Source organism: Gymnoscopelus braueri (genome assembly GCF_963280865.1).
Source record: "Gymnoscopelus braueri genome assembly, chromosome: 13".
Lineage (NCBI taxonomy): Eukaryota > Metazoa > Chordata > Actinopteri > Myctophiformes > Myctophidae > Gymnoscopelus > Gymnoscopelus braueri.
In genome coordinates, this window is record NC_137615.1 from 30,559,421 (window position 1) to 30,574,582 (window position 15,162).

General features: G+C 40.5%; 1 protein-coding gene across 1 annotated transcript in view; it reads right to left on the bottom strand.

The window, feature by feature from the left end:
* The window catches only part of LOC308099506 (uncharacterized protein), a 31,401-nt gene extending 18,557 nt beyond the window's left edge, over window positions 1-12,844 (bottom strand). The window contains exons 1-9 of the mRNA XM_080448250.1: window positions 12,287-12,844; window positions 9,978-10,083; window positions 7,190-7,235; window positions 3,706-3,750; window positions 1,815-1,903; window positions 1,539-1,638; window positions 1,285-1,424; window positions 659-840; window positions 455-558 (exon numbers count right to left, since the gene is read on the bottom strand). Coding sequence (XP_080304376.1) covers window positions 455-558; window positions 659-840; window positions 1,285-1,424; window positions 1,539-1,638; window positions 1,815-1,903; window positions 3,706-3,750; window positions 7,190-7,235; window positions 9,978-10,083; window positions 12,287-12,452 — 978 coding nt within the window. The 5' untranslated portion in view covers window positions 12,453-12,844. The remainder of the gene's footprint in view (window positions 1-454; window positions 559-658; window positions 841-1,284; window positions 1,425-1,538; window positions 1,639-1,814; window positions 1,904-3,705; window positions 3,751-7,189; window positions 7,236-9,977; window positions 10,084-12,286) is intronic.
* Between the last annotated feature and the right edge of the window lie 2,318 nt (window positions 12,845-15,162).

Genomic DNA, 15,162 nt, shown 5'->3' on the forward strand with positions numbered 1-15,162 from the left:
CAGTGTCTCCTTGGCCATTAATTCTACCACATTATCTGAAGCAGCCAGGTTTAGCAGTCAAGTTTTGTCCATAGTTGACATGGTGAGATTCTTCGATCTTATCTTGATGAGCACCACGACCAAAGCTCTAGATGGTCAAGCAGAGAGCCTGCTTGCAGTGCCAGTTGAGCCTACCTTGCCCCAGGTGCTGTATAACCCTTAGAGAATACATGACTTTAGCTAGGATTGATCGGTCAGCTGCCATATCAGTCCTACAGTAGGTGATAAACGGTGTTAATATACAAGCTCACCTCGATTTGATTCACATCATTATGCCGTGATTGTTCGATGAGTATGATTTTTTGCCCATGTTTGGCTCTTTGTGGGTGTCAATTTTGCACCCCGCTTTCTTCCAAGCACCCTCCCATTTACGATTCCAGCCAACCATCCAACTATCCACCCATCTCTCGCTCACCTGTCGAAGAAACTTATTGGCTATGAGGGAATCAGGGGAGACATCCGATTGGCCACATGTGGGGCACACATGCTCATCAGACTCCAGCAAGGCGGTACGGATACCTGGGGGGTTGGAGAGAGATAGAGGGGTGAGAATAGGTAGCGTAGACAGTTTTGAAGAATCTGTGTGTGTGTGTGTGGGGGGGGGGTGCGTCAGACTCACATTCATCACAGTAGCTGTTCTCACAGCAGGGACTGACCACGGCGTCGGTCAGCGTCTCCTTACAGATCAGACACAGCAGCTCATCTGGGATAGGTTCTCCTTCGTCCTTTTCTTCCTCACACTCAGTCGGCAGCTGGGGGACAAATGGAGGCCTCTCCTTCTTCCCCACAGCATATGCCTGACTACGCAGCAAACACACACACAAAAAAATTAGAAATTACACACAACATACACAATCCTATATTAAAATTGGCTACTGGGAGGGCCGGCCGGCGGACCACGGCCACGTCACTCTGACTCAGATGTAACCATAAACAAAGCCGATACGCCCACATATAGGCAGGACCACGGCCATGTCACTCTGACTCAGTCATAACCATGAACAAACCCAATACGCCCATAAAGGCATGTCACTATGACTCAGTCATAACCATAAACAAACTGATACTTCCATATATAGGCAGGACCACACACAGAAAGTACATACTGTACACACAATACCCACAAAACAATGCACATACACAAACACAACTCAAATGATCTTTAGCCTGCATTATGGAAATCTCTGCTACATGTCTGAAGGGGAGTTACACACACACACAGTCTAGTCTGTAACCCGTACTCACGCGTCTATAGGGTTGATAGCATAGCGTCCACAGCTGGTGAGCATGGCTCCTCTCATACTGGGGTCGTCCACTTCCACCATGAAGGAACGAGGGATGCCTGTACTTTTTCTTATCTTGGGAGTTGCCTCAAATGTTTTATCCTGATGCCACACACACACACACACAGATGTTTTATTGCAACTGGTTTCCAACGTACATATACAACTACATGGATGCAGGTGAGTTTAACAGTGTATGACAAGTCTCCATCTCACCCCGTTGGTGGGACAGTTCCTGATGTGGTGTCCGTTCTTCCCACAGCGAAAACAGGTGTAGCTGGCAGGAGGCAGAGTAAGCCCCTTCTTATTAACATAACTAGACATGGAGATACAGAGACAGACAGATAGAGAGAGAGAGGAACAGATTAAGAAAGACAAAGAGAAGGATGGCAAAGAAATTAAAACAAAGGAGAAGGGTGTAAGATAAAGGACTGAACTTAATGATGTGGAGTGTCAGGGTTTAAAGGTCACAGGGTCTTGATTTGAACTCACTTCATGGGGTCGTAGTCGTGGTTGGACTGAAACATCATGGCTCTGATCTTGTCGTCCTCTGACCCATCAGCCTCTACCAAATTAGCGGTCTACACACACACACACACACACACGTATGCATACGTTACACAAACGTCAAAAGGGCCTACGTCCATGGTCATAAATATAATAAAACAATGGCTGACACACACACACACACACACACACACACACACACACACAGTACACGCCTTGGCAGTTCTTTTGCTAGATGACAGTCGAACAAAGAACACTGTGTGTTGGTTGTACTGGAGGGTCAGACAATGCCTTACGACAGATAACTACTGGCAGAGAAGACATCTCACTTTACCCATAAAATAAGGCTTGTTTGTTTCCTGCCTTTCTGATGAGAAAAAAACGATTTGAAAAAACAGGCAGACAGCCTGCAAAGCATCTACTGTAGTACAATACAGTACATTCCCCAGTCAACCAATCCACATTGACCATCATCTGGCTGGTTGCTTCTGCTACCCAACCTCCATCTAGAGGACAATCAATCATGTCAAAAGTCCAGATCTACCATTATAACGACATTAACTCCAGCTTCCCTATTCGGGGGCAAACATTTGGTCAAAGTAGTCAGTCTACATGGTGAGAGAGAGAGAGAACAACCAGGTGCTCAATGGAGATAAAGTTGAGTTAAAAACGTAGGTGCTTCTAGGATCAACGGAAACCTAAACTTGAAAGAGTCAGTCTACATGATTGGCTCTTTTCACCAAATATTTTTTGGTGTAGAGAGGAAAAAAAAGGAGTGGCCAAGTATTAGACCCCTGGGGGACTCTGGTCAATGAAGTGTATAGAGTTTAAGTGGATAATAGCAACAAATAAGAGGATTTCAAAATTAATAGTAGCAATTCATGGCCTTTGGTATTTCTCACACAATGAAGTAACTTAATTAACTTTAAAAGCATGATGACTTGTAATAGCAAATCAAGCTAACCAAGTATGTTCGAATTAAAATGAATAACTTATAGCCAACACTATGAAACTGAGGTCTGAGGTTGATTCAGTGATTAGAGGAGGGAATCCTTGGTTGTTATGAGATCAGATATGAGATCAGTCCACACAGGTTCTAAAAACATTTTCCAAGTTTTATTGACAAAAAAGAAAGTACATACACATAACAGAGAAAGCAAAACAATCTTTGGAAAAACACAAGCCGTTTTCATGTACAAAGGAGCCTTTTAGAGCCCACTCCTACAAGCAAACATACAATATGTCAAGGGTCAAGCTGAGGTTGACATGTCCACTAATGACCTTTGACAACAGAATAGATTTCTTATTCTTTTTTTCTTTTACATCCATAACATTTCAACTAGAGCTCATTTAAAAAAAGGTCTACAGTTTCTGACACCGAGAAGAAAACACAATACAAAATCTAGTGTATAGCTTTTCAGATTTAACACATGAACAGTTAAAATGAACAATATTGGACTAACAGTACAGTGTGAACATACCAAATTGATTAAGTTGTACTAGGAAACGCACACATACTGTAGTTTAGTAATAATATAAGCGCCTAAAATGTGTTACCACGCAGTTAACCATGAACCCTAGTGTCCCTATTCTGGGCATGTCATCATAGGCAAACATTCAGCTAAAATAGGTGAACATTCTGCGAAAATAGCAGATCTACAAGCTCACAACTCGTTTAAATCGTCTATTTTTGGCTAAGAGATTCGTTGTAGAGGGGTCAACAAAGTATATCAGGTTTAAGTGGTAAAACTAACACTGAGGGTTGTGCTTTGAGTGTAGTAGGAAAAGGAGAATGGCTGTGATTGGATCCAAAAGGGAACCTATTCCCATAACAACTATGTTCGAATTCAATTAGGAAAGAAAATGAAGAGTATACCTTTGACAGAATAGCCAGGGATGTTGAGGCGGTGTGATCATTCACCTGTTTGAATTAAGGATAAAAAGAAAAGAAAATAAGTTTCACCGATGCAGCAATCATTACATATCGCACACAGATGTGCATTTTCATTGGAAATAAATTGTGTCCAAAAGCATTATAATCTTAACTAGAAAAAGTGCTCCTCGGAGCACAGGTCTCCACCAGGTCAGGTAGGTTATTGTGGGGCAGCAATGTTCGGAATTCGGATGAAATATGAAAAATCGTAAGGAATAGTCTTGATCACTTGACTATAATGTGTACCAATTTGCATGATGTTTGGAAAAAATTTGTAGGAGTAATATAAAAAAAAAAAAAAGCAAAATAATAGGGTAATAGGGCAATCTTAAAAGGGTGGCATTTGTTCCTCAACGTAGTGCGAATGTGCGGGCAAAGTTTTACCGCAATCAGAGCTGCGTTCATGATTTGCGGCTTCTGCATTTTTTGTTCAAAACGGGCCACTCCTGCAAACTTTAGATGTCAATCTTAGCAAATCAGGATGGAATATAAAAAAAATCAACAGACCCGTCTTGATCACATGACTATACAGATTATGTGTACCAATTTGCGTGAAATTTGGATGAAATCTGAAGGAGTATTATCCCTTTTTTTTTTACTTAAGTCGGCCTACTGGTGGCGCTATAAAATGCAGATGCAAAAATGCATACAAAGTTTTACACAGATCGGTGCAGTTATAGGTAAAAACACGAATCGGGTTGTTATAGCGCCATCATGAGGCTGATTTGAAACATTTCATTTTCCTGTTTTGTTTAATGACTATCGAGATACTGTGTAGCAATTTGCGTGTTTGGGCGCAAAAGTGGGGTTGTGGCACGACTGAAGGAAATATTTCATCATAGGATGGCATTGCTGCGCACACAGACTAGAGCTCGCTGTCAATGATGTCGTTAAAGAGATGGGAGCGTTAAATAATTTCAAATCATTTCTTGACAGCCTCTACTCACTATACAGCACATCAGGAAAAAATTGTGTGGAGTTGAAAGAATGTGTAGACGCTCTTGATATCCAGCAGAGATGGGAAAAGTACTGACTTTCTGTACTCGGGTAGAAATACAATTACTAAATGTGTTTTGCAAACATCGGCCTCCTGGTGGCGCTATAACAGGCCCATGTGAAGAATTTGGGGCAGAGGTTCTGCTCTGGCACCCAGGGACTGTCTGTGCACAGTTTTGCTGCAATGGGGCCTACGGTGCGGGAGATTAGCTGTTCAGACGGAAGGACGGACACACGGACAGGGTGCAAAACGGCCATGCCTTTCAGGCCTGGCGGAGACAATAAGGAAAGTGAAAAGTCAGTCCTGTTACAGGACCTCCAGCGTTAAAACATAAGCACACAGCGACAGATGTTCTGACCCCTCCTGTCCTTACAAAAACACATTTGTTCAAACACACAGATTGTTAGGTTTTTGCTTGAATGCCTAGTGCCCGTTTGGCCGCCACCATGCTTCTATGAACAGCTTCCGCATTAAATACTGTGCACTGCATTTTACACGTGTGGGAGGTGAACTTGCGAGAAGTCCCTGTGCATTTATCATACTTCTACAGTGCCACGGCTTTAGTGAGAGAACATTGACTTTGAACCATCTGGTTTTTACATAAAAGATGGCACTACAACTAAATGATTACACTAATGTCTTTTAAGTCGTTAAAAACAAACATAAACCCCCTAAAAAGGCTATAAGGTGTGTTCAGTAATATCATTTGCGTCACTTTGACAAATTCCCCTCCACCAATTAACCCATTAAAACCGGGAACGCATCTGTCATTTTAGGGTTGGCTATTCGCGCTGCCAGCTTGTACATCAGCCATTTTAGATATTTTTCAAAAAATCTCTTCTGGGGGTCCCTGGCACAAAACATTTTCAGATGGGGGTCCTTGGCACGAAAAAGTTTGATAACTACTGATTTAGAATGCATTTGTAGAATCGGCCTCAGGTCTTAATGGGTTAAATATGACTCGCCTCCAACCACGGCAGATGTGCTTGCTACAGTATAGTGTATTAACACACGCTACCATACAGATTGCTTACATTTGATTCATCAAAATAATTCCTGGATTGTAGTTTACATAATGAAGCACGTCATCTACACAGTGAAATGTTAATTTAACTGAGAATTTTACTGTGCGTCAATACTGGACAATCAAGCTTTGTGAATCTTGACTGACAATTGGCATCTCCAGGATGGAAGACATTTTGACTCTCGCTGTGTAAGGGTATCCACATATCAAAAGTCTAACACATTGCTCAATAAGTAATAAAGAAAGGATTGCATTGGTTTGAAAGAATTATATACGAAGGTATGTACTGTCCAACAACTCAATAGATTCATAATAGTCAAGAAATGAGGCAGATGGTTCTTTTTTGACGAGAACTAAGATTAGTTCATTGTATAGGATTCTAAGAGAACCGTTTTTATGGTTCCATAGAACCTTCTTTTGAGTAGCACTTTTAGCAAGAGTGCATTTCAATACAAAACAACCAAAGACCTACAAGATTAGAGAAATAAGACAACCTCTGCACTCCATCTGCAAAGTTAGCAAGTCTGTAAAAGTTGCTCTCATGTTGAGACATGAGCAAGTGGTGATAAGCCTTGTACACCCGAATGAACCTGACTGTCTGCTGACTTGGCACTCTAAAGACAGTTGGTTTATCAGTTCTCATAGCTCATCTGTGTCAAACATGACAATGTGATATGGGTTGTTCCACCCAATCGGTTATCAGCACTCACAGGGAGAAATCTTGTACAGTGGCCCAGTCTCCCACTGTTACATAATAACAGCACAGACCTGTTGAATGAACAGCTGACTAATGAGGGAGAATGAACACTTTGCACACAATGTATTAATTGTTAAAAAAACAAACAAAAAAAAACAAGAAAACAAAATCCCCAGACATTTGTGTTGTTCAGCTGAAAGCAGCTTCTGCTGAAAATGTGTTCTTTTAATCTGAACACTACAGTTTACACTCCATCCCCCCTGGTCCAAATGAGCGATCACAGATGGTGTAACTGTAGTGTACATGATGAGTCTTTTTTAAAAGGATTTCAATATGAAATATAACTCAACCCAGAATAAAAAGCTCAGAGATGAAACCAAGCCTTGAAACATTAACAGACGGTAGCAGAGTTCCTCATTATTATTCGTTATTTTAATGTTAAAAGTTGGAATATTACATTACGCCAAGCAGTGCCATCTCCATACTTCAGCACCTCAGAACGTGTCTTTTGTAGGGGAATAATTGGTTCAATTGTCTATCTTTGGGCTATGACAAGATACATTTGCATTTCTTGGAGTCAAGGTCTGGCAATTTGACATTTTGGAAGTAAATGGAACTGAGCACACGTTTTAACAACAGGTGTTGTAGTGGTGTTGGCAGTGTGTGCTGTAAGAGAGGAGGTGGGGTGGGTAGGGGTTTGGTTACATACTGCTTTGGAGGCTCTGAAGGCTTGGTGGTGGTGGTCTGAACGGGCACTGAAACACAATGAGAAACAATGATTAGTCAGAGTTGTCCCCATGAGTTTCACACCTAGACAGCAGGTGAAGATGTTAGGCCTTTAAATTTCACCTCATTTTGAAAGACAGCATATTCTTGGCTATTCATCGATTGTATTCCTGGAAGGTCACCTCAACGTCATGTAAAACATTTTGTACCACTTCCATGTAGAGGGCTTGGGAATTAACTGCAGTATCATCAATCTCCACATCATTTCGTTTCTGGCTACAAGTCTTGTCCCTGTGGGCTTTCTTTGTATGAATGTATTGAATATTGTCCTTTAAGGAAAACCAACTCTATTCTAAAGGCCAAAAGTTGACATGGAGCTGAAGGTTATTATATTGTATGTCAACAGAAGTACTACTTGTTTATTGGAAACGGGGACAAACGGGGTTCGATTTGTAGAAAAAAGAAAACGGAAGGGGGGGTATTTTCTTAACCACATACTTATGGAAGCAGGGAAAAACAAACAGGCATATCCCCACCAACGATAAATATGAATTACCAGAGATGGACACCAAAAGCAGAGGCATGGACACCAAATGCCCCCCCTCCCCCCCAACCGCAGCAAATCAAACCCTAGGGACACACAGTGGGGTAGGATCAGCCCCAAAGCAAATAGAAAAGTATAGAACGGACGTTTCCATTCATGGCTATGCCGTGCTTCTGTGTCAAGCGGTGAAGAGGAAGTACTCCATCCATGGGGGCCTCAGTCTGTGTGATGAATTTGTTAGATGCGGAATGGTTCTGCATGCCATGCAGATCCCTGTATCCATTGTAATAAGCATAATCAGGTCCCCTGGCAAAGCAAGTGGCAGTGAATACGGAAGTAGGGCGCTTATGACCCACATATACTATTTTATACCTAATCAACCCTGTCCAGTTATCTGGGTCTCTATCAATTCTCTTATCAGTAAATACACTCACACACACACAATTTTGTTATGGGGCTGTCTGGATTATGTTCCTACAGCACTCTTTAGCTCTCATCCTTCCCCACACTTAAGAATGCTGAATGAGTTTGTACAATGAAGGATATCAGTTCCCTATTGTCTTCACTACCTAAGCCCACACGTATATGAATTCTGATTAATCCTTGTTCATAATTACATACAGTACATTTAGGAATACATCTTCCTCCTTTCTTGTAAAGGGTGATGGAACAACTGTATTTCATCTTTGAAATTCCAATGCGAAAGCCTGGAAAGGTAAAATAAAATTAACATGGAACAAGTTTACGCTTGAAAGAGATAAAATAGGCTTTTCCACTGTTAGGAATGTTGACCTATGAACATGCATGTGGGTTACATGTCTTTACTTGAATCTAATACTGATACGTACAGTATAACACTTGCATTTGTCATGTACAATAAGAGTCACAGTGGTTACTGAAACAAATTCCACAAGCTTAGTTGGAGTTCAGGTGATAAATGCTAGTTATACTATGCGGATATACAGTATGTTGGTTACTTGTTCACGTGCTTTGTTAAATTTGTTTTTGCTTGACCTCAAATGCTAAGAATGTTATTTAGATTTGGTGGTTTGACCACCTGGTATCCTAGTTTCTTTGAAGCACTAAATGGTTTTCTTTGTGTCACCATTTAAGCCTGACTTCATCTACAAGCTCACAGATCTACAAACTTGTGACGCGTTAAGGGTTTGTACGATAGATCGGCTATTTTTGTTACGTGACACCCACGCACAACGAAGTATAACAGGGCTTTAACCCTGTCATTTGTTAGGCTTCATGCCATTATTTACTCTAATCTCCCACGTGTAAGTCACTCTGGATAAGAGCGACTGCTAAATGCCTAAATTGTAAATTGAGAAACAGAAATGGGAACACGACACCGACCGCCCTGTGCAGGTGGCTGAGAGCTGTGGTCCAACATCTGTTCATTTGAATAACTGAACATTTCGACTGATTCACAAGGAAAACATGTAGGGTTTCACTTGACTGCCAGAATTATTTCAGATTTTTTGCAGTTTATTGCCAGAGATTTTTCCATTGAGATACAGGAGCCGAGATACAGAATTTTTAAGTTTTAAGTTAACAAGGAAGTGGATAGGAGTCTAGATCTTCAAAAAATCATATCTCCTTGGTCTTTGGTTTTTTTTTGTTGAAAGAACAAGTATACTTGATCTTGGCAATCAATGTGTTAATATGTGAAACATGATGGGACATATTTAGAATCACTACTATTCTCATGTATGCCCAGGATCAGATGTATGAGGTTGTCTTCAGTAGAAAATGGAAAACAAATGATCAAACTAATGGAGATAACGTACAGCAGCTTAACCACTTAAATAAATCCTAGTTGACTGGAGTCCCCAAGGGGTCTATAAAAGATTGTGCAAGCAACATTCAAAACTATAAAAAATCCAATACCATTCAGGTATTCACAATACCTGAATGTTCCTCACCGTTCACATACCAGAGTCTACCTCTAGATGCCAAACGAATACACTCAAAGCATGGCAAACGCTTATAGAAAAGGGAGTCTTCATTTATACCATACAGGACTTTTAAGTGTTGTGAATCCAGAAACAGTGCCTTTGTAGGAGTGATATTTCAATGTTCCCTCCTTTATGGTAAAGTCAAATGTTTTCATTACCAAAGCTTTAATTAGATCTTCAATTTGATGTCTACAAATACAATACTCTGATTCTGTTCTTTAATTTTCAAAATGTCTGTCCCAGTCCCACTATATTTGACTTACGGTATGGTATATGTCTTGCCACTAGAGGACTTGACTCCCCCCATGGGAATTCTCCGGATGATGACAGAAGAGTTCTTTGAAATGGGGGCATCGTCATCTGTGTACTCTGATGAGCAAGAGAAATGAGAGAGAGAGAGAGCCATAGATAGAGATAGATTTGTACACAGATCCATAATGCTGAGGATGGTGTGGTAACGTGTCACATCACTTAAGTGTTAGATCTTATCTACAGGATGCTGCAACACTTTAACCCATTAAGACCTGAGGCCGATTCTACAAAATGTCTTCTGAATCCTGACAGTTAACTGAAAAAACGTATATCAGTGGTTCTCAAACTTTCTCATGTCGAGGACCCCAAAACATATGTATTTGGCCGCGGACACCCCATCTCAAACTATTTTGTTCCAGGGACCTCCCAAAGCAAAAATTTGAGTTGAATGTTTGCTTTAAAAAAAATAATATATATATATATATATATATATATTGAAAGACAAATGTTCATGATTTAAAAGAAATAGCAGATCTACAAGTCTCGTGCCGCGCTATGAGCTTGTAGATTTGCTATTCTTGAATAGCAAAAGCATAAAATATGGCTAAAATCTAAAATGACAAAGATGCTTTCCCCCGGTTTTAATGGGTTACGGTGATTTTATCACCCGTGAACAATTACCGTGGAAGTGGTGCAATTTCCTCTGTGCTCATGTCATCGAAATGACACAGGCGTCTTCACTGATAGATTCTGTGCATAGAACATGTGAAAACATCCCATCGCTTAAAAAACAAAAAGACAAAATCTTTCCCCATTCGTTTTCATACATAGGCTACACAGTAGAATGTGTTCATTTATGCACGTGTAACTCGTGTAAAGAGCACAAATGTAAATTTGTACTCTCAATTAAATTGAAGGAAAACTTCACTTGATTTTCAATCAAAATCCCACCGTTCTGATCACGTGAGGAGATCACCAATATAGTGTGGCAAAACACACCCTAGGATTTCTATGTATTTCTTTGCAACACTACATAACTGATCTCATCACATCAGACTACACCATTACAGCATATTGACCACAATGGAAATAAGCTCCCAGGGCTTTTTGTGTTATCATTTGAGCATTGCATAATTGTAATTGCTGTACTGTTTGCAATTTGTTAACCCATTAAAACGGGGAAAGCATCCGCGTAACCACTTTAAGCATTCATTTATACTTTGGCTATTCTAAAATAACAGATATACAAGCTCATAGCGCGGCACAAATCTGCTATTTTTTTAAAGTCTTGAAAATGTGTGCAAATCTTTGAATATATGTATTTTTAAAGCGAACATTTTTTACTCAAATCTTTGCTTCTGGGGGTTCCTGGAAAAATATATTTTGAGATGGGGGTCCGCGGCAGAATACATAATTTTGGGGGTCCTTGACATGAAAAGGTTACAACACCACAGTGATATGTAGGGGATATGTACCTATATGGTTTGTTTTGTTCTGTCAGTATCTATGTTGTATATGATCAGCTAACCAGTGTATCAAAAAAAATACTTTTAAATGTTGTAACTATGTCTGAAAAGGTGTCATATAATCCAATGAGGGATGGGCCAGGTGGCATGACACTTGATAAAATAATTCATACATTCATTCACATAAGTTTTTCAGAAAACTGTTAAGATTTAGAAGACAATTTTAGAATCAGCCTCAGGTCTTCTCTTAATGGGTTAATAACGTATTTAATCAGGAAGAACAAAGTGATCATTTAGGTAGAAAATCGTTGGGTTTTCCTATGACAGCCTAGTGAGCCTACTGATGATTGTAGGCTACTGTTTGTTTAGCAGTGCAGGTAATTCATGACCAGGAACATAGTTCAGATCATGAACAGCATGTAAGAAGCTGCTCCGGTGGTAGGTAGGTAATGCAACAGGAATTCTGTCCATTCATGAGGTTCATTGTCCTGAGGTGACACTTCTACAGAAGTTGCTGCCATCATCATCATCAACCCCCCCCCCCCCCCCCAGCCCACACCCCCCCTCGACCCCAGCGCGGTGACGTTGGCAGCCAGCTAGACTAGACAGCTGTCAAGCTACACCACGTGTTTTAAAGGTTATATGTAGGATTTAAAAAATATATGTATGACAACTAATAATAAAAAGAAAATACTACGTGGATGACCCACAGAGCTATTAAAAAAAGTTGCAGAACATAAGTAGGCCTATTATGTATATAGCTAAATATAACACATTTCAACATTCTGTGTCATCCTTAACAACAAAAAGGTAACGTTACAGAAACGTTACCATAACACGTAACACACTTATACCTTCTTTGGTCTGTGCGTTGGTGATCTGCAGGTCGCAGTCCCCGGGCTTGAGTTTCTCCCTGCCCATGATCTGTCTCTTCAGCTCTCTCAGTGTGATGTGCAGGCCGTCAAACACCACCGTGTCGTATTGGAGTTTGGACGAGAATTTATAGTGAATGTGAGCCATGTCGGCCGGTCGAAAGTAACACGAAACTATGCGGCTGACTCACGAGCGCTGACAACAAGGAATAAATGTTGTATTATACTATCTACGCACTTGACGTGCGACTGGCTGACAGGCAGCCACGGGCAGGTTAGCTCGTTAGCTCCGGCGTTAGCATCCGGTTCCTTTTAAAGCCAACGGGGGCTCGCCTCGCGCTGCTGCTGCTGCTGCTGCTGAAAACTGTTAAACAAAATGACATTTAATGAAACACCGGCGCGTGCTGCCGCGTGCCCACCTCCTCCTCCTACTCCCCCCACACAGGGCAGTACAGTACAGCAGAGGTTTCAAGGCAATAATATGTTAAATGAGACGACTAGTCAAATTCAAAATGTAAACTTTTCTTTTATTCGTTCGTCCTCCGCTCAGTCAGCCTCAGCTGCTGTTCTCCAAACTGTTGGTTGACAGAAATCACCAGCTGTTTCCACCAGCAACGACTCGTCATCATCATGCATGTGATCATCAACGCAGCATGGTGCCGCTGCTGCACCTGTTCCGCTAAACACACAGCAGTACAATCCTCAGTGGTCATTTAACCCATTAAGACCTGAGGCAATTCTTTAAAAAAATCTAAATCCTAACAGTTTTTTTTTTTAAATATTAAAAAATATTTTTTCAACATTTTTCAAAAATAGCAGATCTACAAGCTCGTAGCGCGGCACTCGGTGCCGCGCTATGAGCTTGTATATCTGCTATTTTTGAATAGCCAAAGAAATCTAAAGTGACACAGATGCGTTCCAGGTATTATTTTCAACCCTTTTTTATATCAAGGTCCATTATTTATTCGGCATTTGAGCCACGTACCACGTGATGAGATTTAGCCTCTCAGACCCAAAATGTAGAATATTTTGTCCACAATTCCATGCTATATTGATGTTGCTACCATTTAGGAGAGATAATAACAGGCACACGTTGATCAAAAGACTTCTTACAAGAAGAGTGTAGACTAAAGTGTGTGAGTGTAAATTATTAATGCAGATGTTTAACTTTAACTATGGTTTAACTCTCGAGAGCGTAACATGAAACGGGTCCATTTAGTTAAAAGAGCTAAAGAGCTAAAGAGCCAACTTCTGATTAAAGTTTCAAAAAGAATGTGGCGTTTCCACTTACTATAGTGTGGATACATCAGACTCATAATTATTATATTAGATTATTATAATTTAATTCAATAATATTATGTTAATCAGAAATCAGAATAATAACGTAGGCCTAAACTAAGATTAATTCTGGAATTGCAGACTGACAGTAATATTGCCTAAGTTGTCCACTAGGTGGGGAACAAACACCATTTATGGAGATTTGTCTCGATGTGTTGTCAGGGCTGTGGATTCAACCAGGCCTGTGAAGGCCGTGGATGATGGAGAGAGGAGGTACGTTTCATCAAACCAAACCCACTCTTGCTTCCAGTTAGTTGAACTTTTATTAAAGATCGGTATAATCTCAAATATCTACAGTACATTGTGTCAGTGCCAGGATTATTCCATGAAACTCGTGCAAGATAATAGACTCGCTAACCTAGCCTACAGCAGTGGTTCTCAACCTTTTCAGGCCGTGAGCCTGTGACCCCCCAAAATAATCATATTTGAACTGGGGACCCCCCTCCGCACCCTGACAAGCACTTCAGGCATTTCATTTAGTTTAACTCGGTTCCACAGATTAATATTGTGAATATAAACAATCTACACGCTCACAACGCCTCTTTCTTACATAATATTTAAGAATGTGGCCAATTTGGTATTAAAAGGGTCTTAAAAGTCATTAAATTGTAACTTTAGAAATGTGCAGATACCCTGTATAAACTTATACTGTAGTATAAGTATGTATTATAGTACTGTACTGTTGGTTTGTTTACTGTTGAGTAAGAAAACAGTGTTGCACATTAAATTTATCATCTGGGGACAGTACTGTCTGGACTTTAGTCCAGTTTAATTGTGAGCCCCCTCCATATAGTCCAGATTAGAATCTTCTCTGGATAGGATTGATTGGTTATATAACAAATAAAGTCTCTGCAAAGGTGTTATTGAGAAGGTGTTATTAGTATACCAGTGGCATCAGTTCAGCAAAAGCGTCTCTGCGTCTGTATAGATTTTTCGCCATTTAGAATTTTCTTCAAAATACACTTTGTGCTCCTCCTCCCTACATATTTTGTCCAAATCTCACAAAAAATGGAACACATGATCTCTACCAATAGATGGGTTTCCTGTTTGTAAACATGAGAGGATGATGCGCGCGCAGTGGAGGGGTGAGCCTATAGAGGGCGCTATTACCCGCAGCAGCTCTAGTCAAATGTACATTCATAAAAGAAATGGTCTTCACCGGGTTTAATGAAAGTAGATTAAATTATGCAGTTTGTAATATCTTCTTTACTCAATAAAAATGATTTGTCGGAAGTTGGATCTGTTTGTATATAATAGCAGCATTATGCCTATTATGCCTATAATAGCTAGCCTGGTAAACCCTCCCTCCGGAAATCTCAATTCCATTTGATTCCTGGAGTGAGTCTGGCCTGATCCGCCTATCTGCAATATTGGCTGTGCTGGAGTTGGGCGGGAGTAATACCGTTGACTGACAACCCCTTCAGCCAATGATAATTTTTCCCCTTCAGCCAATCAGCAGTTCACCAGTCTTAATGTGACGCGACGGGACTTTTGAGACAGCCATACCCAAAATGGGTTGC